An 8461-nucleotide genomic window follows, 5' to 3' on the forward strand; every position below is an offset into this window, starting at 1 on the left:
AGGCAGAGGTTAAAAAGAACCTCTGTTTTACATCAACTATTTAGAAAGTACAATACGATTGAAACGAAAGTACAATGCTTGAAAGTTGAAAAAAAAATGCTCAAACAATAAGGTGTAGATGTTTTCAAGCCTAATGAACCTCCTAACAACTTCCCGAAACTCCAACAGATTACGGATTGACCTTAGAATAATTCTGGCTCCTTCTCTTGCTCCAGGGGTGGTATCTCTGCTTCATGTAAGATGATCTCTACGATAATTGACATAGAAGATGGCCTTTGTACATAATAGACTTAGCTCTTAAGTAAGAGCCCTGTCTCTCCTCGTGCTACGCAGAACCTCTGATCCTGATTCCGTGCTTCATACAGAACTACGCAGACTATCTGCATATACCACGGAGCGCACCTGAAGTTGCTTCGATACTCAATGTAGACTTGTATAGAGGCTTTGCATGTTCCACGCAGAGCCTCTGTGTAAGTTTCCTACAGATTTGCGACTCTGCATACAAGGCTTCTAATCTTCAAAGTAGGCTGAAGAACAACCCTGCATACTTCAGAGCTCTGTATAGCGAGTCAGAATATCTGCATGCAGTATACAGAGGTCGTGTAATAAATCAATGAAGGCCTATAAGGATTCAGAATAAAGCCCATCTGATCATGTACAGCCTGTTACTCATCTGCCCAGAACCTCTTCATCCAAAAATAGTTAAATACTTACAAGCAGATATAATTTTCATGAACATGAAAATCAAAGCTTACAAAATTATGTAATGCAAATGAGTTTAATATCAAATCCAACACAAATAATAACAAAAACGTATATCATAACATAAGTACCAATGCAAAAATCATTGTCCAAACTAAAATTCAACCCCCAACACAATACCAAATACGAGTTTCAATGTAATTGTTCATCAAAAGCAAGAATATTTCTTTTCAATTTTAGGGATCTTTAATGTTTTTATAGCCGATCCTTTTCCTTCCTGATCGGCATCAGACCAACTTTCAAAAAGCCGCTTCCTATCAACTCCTTTCCTAAGCCTTCTGTCAGACAACTTCTCTTCTGATTTCGGACTGTCTGCAGTGCTCTTATTGTTGCATTCTCACCAGTAAATGAAACAACATCCTTCATATAAAACAATAATTAGTTATGGCATTTGAAGGATTAGTTGCTTGTAGTTCACTTTACAAATTACATGAAGATGGCATTTATAGTACCTTTAACTTATCTTGAGAACTGAAATCTGTTGAAAGCAGATTTACTGACTCTAATTCAGCAAGCTACAGAGTAAATTGTAAAATAATGTTAGAGTAACAAAGATTTTAGACTAAATTGGATCATATTTTCTGCAAATGATAATCAACACCTATTGAGAAGCGCATCTCATTTCCAATTCATTGAAAATGGCATCATCATCTGTTAGCTTTGAAATGCCATAAATGAAACAACTGTTTTTAATATTGTAATCAGTTATGTCAATCTTTATTGCAAACCTCCGATCAAGAAAAACATCCAAGTCATCCGGAAACATATCTAAATCACCACTCTAACAAAAAAATAAACAACTTTTACATTAACAGGTATTTGGAGTCCAAAAAAATAACCTATGAAAAAAGATAAGACCTCTAACCTTACCTCTTTAACTTTTTTATAGAACTCTGTTGCTGTTTGATTCAAAACTTTATTAGCTTCTCGATCAAATAATGTCAATGATACAATTCCAGTATCATCCTAAACTCTCAAAGAAATTCTGAACCTATATGATTATTAAGCGAGCATTAATGTGAGTGTGCAAAAGTTAATGAACAACACTCTTATGTAATTGTTACTTACTTTGGCAACACCTCTGTCTTTTTACCTCTGCATCTGTCAGTCGTACAATCAAAACTTTCACTCTCTTCTTTCATACCAGATCCATCATCCTTGTCAGTTATAGTGTACATGGTTCGAACCTTGCGATTACACCTCGTGCAACCCATGTAAAACCAAGGGACATCCTTCCTAAATGCTTTCACCGTTCCTAATACAATTAGTGATTTCGCCTGTATAAAGTACGCTATGTTACACTAAAATGCAATTATTAAATGTAAAGACACTATTTAAAAAAATCAGTACCTCAACAGTCTCACTGATTTCAACAATGTTTGCTCTACTGGTTCTGTCTAAAAAAAATTCACGATATGAATAAGACAATCCAGAGAGCAATGAAATCTGTTGTGACGATTTAGATTTGCCACTTTCCCGAATCAAACTATTGAATTGGAGTATTAGTAAACAACAATGTATATTAGGGAAATATAAGATATATAACAAAAATAAATAATAATAATAATAAATTGTTGACCTTTTCTTAAAATCATTGATTTCATCAATGTCTGAATTGATTAACAACCTCGTAACATTGAATGAGTTAGAAAGAAATGGTCTTTCTGAAACAATCAAATGAAGCAAGTTAACACAACATTGCTTGAAAGAACTATATATGTTATGAATCAGACAAACCTCTGTAAATTTTGACCATTGCAAACTGAATAACAAGAATAACAATCCCCTTGTCCTTGTTAGTAGAACCATAATCATTCAATTCCTGAGCGAACGCATCCCACAATGTCACTTGCATTTTAATCCCCCTAAATAAATTGTAAGAAAAGAATTATATAGTTTCTGAAGATCACTGCTAGTGAATTAAAGTAAAACACTTACTCCAAATCCTGCATCTCCACCTGCATCCGTCTTTTGGCTTTTCCATTGTTATCTGAAAGAGTCACCATTGTCTCACACGCAATAATTTCACCATTTACATCTATGTAATCATCAAAATGTTAACATAACAACGTCTAACTTTAATGACACTACAATATATAATTTATTTAAACAATACAATCGATGTAAAAGAATATAATTCACTCATATCAGAAGAATTCTCAAATTGCTTTCTATGGATAAGCTCACACTAACCCGTCAATTTCACCAACTGCTGTATGTTCTGGGATACTTTTGGATATAAGATTTGTAAATTTCACAAATGAGAAACCAAAAATGGAACCCTTAAAATCCCGAAAATTTGACACAGAAGTCTTGTAATACAAACTTAACTTGTTTGTATTATCAATTAACTTGTACTTCGTTGCATGTCGAGCAATTATAGGATTCTTAATAAAAACTGCAGCTCCTTCCTGAAGTAAGTTTCTGAACTTAGGAACCCATTTTTTTAGGAAATTAGCTTGTATTTTAGTGCCCTAATAACATAAAAATGAAAAATCAAAGAGTAGTGATAATGTGAAGATCTTAAACAGTTTAGAAAATTATTCAATATCATGCTGACAATACTAAAGCTTGAAAAAGATATAAGAATTTACCTGTTCATCCATTAATATCATTTCAATGGAATATATTTCATCCGAGTTTTTAAACACCGGTTGCTTCCACAGTCTAACAATTCGGACCTTGACAGTGAAATCATCCTTCTGTATGTCAAGATCTTCAAGGAATGTAATATTGTTAACAACCATTAATTTGTAGAAGAAAATACATGTATTAATTAATGAAAATTTTGAAGTAGGTTAATCAAAAGAAGTTATCATACCTCACAGAAGAAAAGCAATTGGTTTTGATTGTTCTGGTTTGAAGTTGAGAAAAGTTGCCAATTTGAGTAGTGAGGAATACGGAAATTGAATCACAATTTAAACCCACATCCCACGATTAAAAATCCCCCATTTTATGGGAATTATAACCGACAATAACTGAAATTTTGAGTTTATGAATTTATGAAAATTCTGAAGTTGTGTATTCTGGCCACGTCCAAGTATGAACGTGGTGTACCGGATTTACGGCTTTAGTTATAAATTCAGATGTGCGGAAGTAACTATGTACATTTCAGTCACGAACATTTTAATATGGACTTTAACAATTTTAGTGACTTTCTTAAGGACTAATTTTCAAATATTGACTTTCACATAATGAAGGGAAGTTTATAAGATTTATACAGATATTGAAGTCTGATCTGAAGAAAAAGTTTTCCCCCAACCCAGACTATATAATAAGGATTGAAAATATGGAACAATTTTTTGTACGTTCAAATATGTTGGTTGAGGAAGTGTTCCCACGCCGTCTGTTGTGACTATAGATTTCTAAATCTGAGGTTGGTTCCAGATGTAAGATGGTGGTTATAAGTGCGGAAGCACGAAACTGCCTCTGTACATTCCAGACTTGAACATTTTGATATGGAGTTTAACAACTTCATGGCTTTCCTAAGGGTTAATTTACAAATGTTGACTGTCACATAACAAAAGATAGTGTATAAGGTCTATACAGATATGGAAGTATCGGTTGGGGGAAAATTTGTTATCCTACCGGGTCTGGGCACATTCACGCCTATTATTCTGAAATGAAATTCAGAGTTAGTCAGCAACTCTTGGCGTTCAAGACTTACACCACATTCCTTCCTCTAAAATGCAGGTAAGACGGTTGTCAACCACGTGTTCGTATATGATATGACCAACCTTTAACTTACATCGTAATGGTAATTAAACATTTTTTTTAAAATACAACGATTTAAAATTGTCATGCTTAATGAGTCCAATAAGTACTCTACACTTGCACGTGTCACTCTATAAACAAACTTTCAAGTTCTTTATTTAAATTTAAAACCAAATATATATACTCCCTATATGAAGAAGGGGAGCTTCAACGTAACACATCAAAAGACAGAGCTCTTTCTCAACACTTAAGTGCAGAGCCTCTGTGTTGCTCATGCAAATAAGTTTAATATTAAATAAAAAACAAATAATAATGAAAGCGTATAGCATACTACATTGACCAATTAACAGATCATTGTACAAACCAAAATCCAATCACAAAAACAATACCCAATACGAGAGACAATGTAGTTGTACACCAGAACCACGAATATTACTTCTGAAGTCGAGGTTTTTTTAACGTTTTTGTAGCCGATCCTTTTTCTTAAATTAGGGAAAAGGAAGAATTACATAAGAAGTTCTCGATACTCCAATAGAAGTTAAAAAGAAGGCAGGTTCTTACGTGAATTAAAAACATAAGTCTAATTGAAGGCAGAGGTTAAAAATAACCTCTGTTTTACATTAACTTTTCAGAGAGTACAATACGAGTGAAACAAAAGTACAATGCTTGAAAGTTAAAAAAATTCTAAGACAAGAAGGTCTAGATGTTTTCATGCCTGATGAACCTCCTAAGAAGTTCTCGAAACTCCAACAGATTACAGATTGATCTTAGAATAATTCTAGCTCCTTCTCTTGCTCCAGGGGTGGTATCTCTGCTTCATGTAAGATGATCTATACGATAATTGACATAGAAGACGACCTTTGTACATAATACACTTAGCTCTTGAGTAAGAGCTCTGTCTCTTGTTGTTCTACGCAGAACCTCTGATCCTGATTTCGTGCTTCATACAGAACTACGCAGACTATCTACATGTACCACGCAGCACAGCTGAAGTTCCTTCCATACTCAATGCAGATGTATATAGGGGCTCTGCATGTTCAACGCCGAGCCTCTGCGTAAGTAACTTTCCTACAGATTTGTAACTCTACATACAAGGCTTCTAATCTTTAAAGTAGGCTGAAGAACAACCCTGCATACTACAGAGCTCTGTATAGCTAGTCTGAATATCTGCATGCAGTATACAGAGGCCGTGTAATAAATCAATGAAGCCCTGCAAGGATTCAGATTAAAGCCCATCTGATCATGTACAACCTGTTATTCATCTGCCCAGAACCTCTTTGTCCAAAAATAGTTAAATACTTACGAGCAGATATAATTTTCATGAACATGAAATCAAGCATTACAAAAGTATGTAATGCAAATGAGTTTAATATCAAATCCAACACAAATAATAACGAAAACGTGTATCATAACATAAGCACGAATGCAAAAATTATTGTCCAAACTAAAATTTGACCACCAACACAATACTAAATACGAGTTTCAATGTAATTGTTCATCAAAAGCAACAATATTACTTTTCAACTTTAGGAATCTTTAATGTTTTTATAGCCGATCCTTTTCCTTCCTGATCGACATCAGACCAACTTTCAAAGCCTTTTCCTATCAACTTGTTAGACCCCATAATCCATAAAGGGTAAAAGTAATGAAAAACAATAAGTGATGAAGAACCAGAAGACCGAAGAAGACATCAAGGCAAAATTGACTAAGTATGGAGAACAACCAGAGGGTCGATGAACAACCAGAGATGCGATGGAAAGAGCATCTTCATAACCCCTCTAGTCAACAACACTTAGAGTTTTCTTCAACAATTCAACCAGAGGCATACGACGAAGATATGAAGATAAGGTTGATTCATCATCCCATGAAAGACAGCTGGAGATGACAAGTCGACAGCTGCACTTCAAGTTTATCTTAATATTAAAGCTTATCCATAGTTTAGATAAACATTATCTGTTAATAGAAGATTAGCTAAATATTCTCAGTAGATAGTTATCTTCTAATTAGCTTACTAGTATAAATAGGTGATTAGGCCTATTGTATTAAATGTCTCTTTTACGATTTTCTTATTAATAAAGTGAAACCTTTGACGCTCAAGATTGTTCTTTAATGTTCATAATTTATTCTTGAGTGTTCATCACTTTGTCTATTAAAACACTATAATTTGATTATTTTTAACTCGATTATTAGTGTTATTGAGAGATCTGRGATCAACAATTGGTATCARAGCCAATTGATTGTTTTTCCAATCAAAACGATCATCTAAAATCTCTCAAATTTTTTTTCTTCAAAACGTAAAATCTCTCTTTTCAAAATTCTCAATGACCAACTGGAATTCTGCATATAGTGTTGGTTCCCTCACCAAGCCTCCAACTCTTCAACGAGAAGAATACCCACAATGGAAGATAAGAATGGTGAATTTCTTGGAAGGAATGGACAGGAACCTCCTGCGATCTGTAATGGAGGGTCCTTACATTCCACAAACTCTTGTCCCAAGAGTCCTAGTGTAACATCCATTTTCTAATATGCCCAATTAATTGCTTAGTATATTTAATTATTGGGTTAAAGAGAACTTATGATTTAGTGGGAGTTTAGGTTTGAAATTTTAGAATTTTATTTCTTAAGAATATATTAGAGGATTTGGAAAATATCACGTCAAATAGATACGTAAAACGGATTTTTTTGGGAGATCTTTTCTGGAATATTTTGTTGGATGTTATAGATTATCTTTCTATGAACGTGTAGGCGAAAACCTGATAGAAAACGGAGGTCCGAGCGAAAAGTTATGAATATTTTAAGTGTTGATGGTCCAAATGGGTACCTAGCCGGGCCAAACCGGCCCAACTCGAGTTTTAGAATTATAAATTGGAGTTTTGGCCCATTTTTCATGTCATCTAAGTCCAGAACTCACACACACACTAGAGGTGCGATTTTCACACACATAGGCTTGATTBAACTCAAATCAAAGAGGAACTACAAGATCTTGGAAGGATTTGATCATCAAGTAAGGTATAATCTATYTTTGCACTTGTTCTTGGTTGACATTCTTGTTTTATGGATTGCATGTTGAGATAGAGTTAGAGTTTCATATGGGTTTGATCTTAGGTGTATAAAATGAGTGCATTTTAGTGTTTTTGGCTTGAAATGGTCATTAGATTCAAGATGTACCAAAATGTACCAAGATCTTCGTTTAGATTACTGGTGGCCTGGGATGAAGACTGATATTGGACGTTATGTTGAGAAATGTACCACATGCTTACAAGTAAAGGCTGAACACAAGAAACCGTATGGTAGCTTACAGCCTCTTGAGGTACCGATGTGGAAATGGGAGGAATTAACGATGAATCTGGTTACTAAACTACCGAAGACCCAACTACAACACGACAGTATTTGGGTTATAGTTGATCGATTGACCAAATCAACATTGTTCTTACCTGTCCGAGAGTCTTACTCTATGGATCGATGGGCGCGGTTGTACATTGATGAACTTGTCTCGTGACACGGTGTACCAGTGAAGATTATCTTTGATCGGGACTCTCGATTCACTTCTAATTTTTGGACTAGATTTCAACGAGAGTTGGGAACACATCATGCGTTTAGTACGGCCAATCATCCTCAGACCGATGGTCAATCAGAACAAACCATTCAGACTTTCGAGGATATGCTACGCGCATGTGTCTTAGAATTTGGTGGTAGCTGGGATACTCACCTACCATTGGTTGAGTTTTCTTACAACAATAGCTACCACTCGACAATTGGAATGGCTCCCTATGAGGCTTTATATGGACGTAAGTGTCGTACACCCTTGTGTTGGCGAAAGACGGAAAAGAAAGTTTTAGTTGGTCCCGAACTCATTCAGATCACTCATGACAAAATTCAGATTATTCGCGAAAGAATGAGAGCTGCCCAAAATCGTCAAAAGTCTTATGCAGATCGTTCCAAAAGGCCAATCGAGTTCTCGGTGGGTGATATGGTAATGGTGAAA

The 8461-nt window shown here is 35.0% G+C and overlaps 1 protein-coding gene across 1 annotated transcript; it reads right to left on the reverse strand.

The window, feature by feature from the left end:
• Positions 1–957: 957 nt before the first annotated feature.
• LOC112504629 lies at positions 958–3509 on the reverse strand. The gene is made up of 10 exons (XM_025108580.1): positions 3357–3509; positions 3089–3236; positions 2701–2800; positions 2500–2627; positions 2342–2426; positions 2113–2248; positions 1842–2039; positions 1633–1728; positions 1215–1277; positions 958–1122 (listed from the first exon to the last, which is right to left on the reverse strand). Exons 1-10 carry the CDS (start codon positions 3507–3509, stop codon positions 958–960), a joined length of 1272 nt encoding a protein of 423 aa, XP_024964348.1.
• Positions 3510–8461: the final 4952 nt, after the last annotated feature.

This window comes from Cynara cardunculus, unplaced genomic scaffold (assembly GCF_001531365.2).
Source record: "Cynara cardunculus var. scolymus isolate 2C unplaced genomic scaffold, CcrdV1 Un_Scaffold_6240, whole genome shotgun sequence".
NCBI lineage: Eukaryota > Viridiplantae > Streptophyta > Magnoliopsida > Asterales > Asteraceae > Cynara > Cynara cardunculus.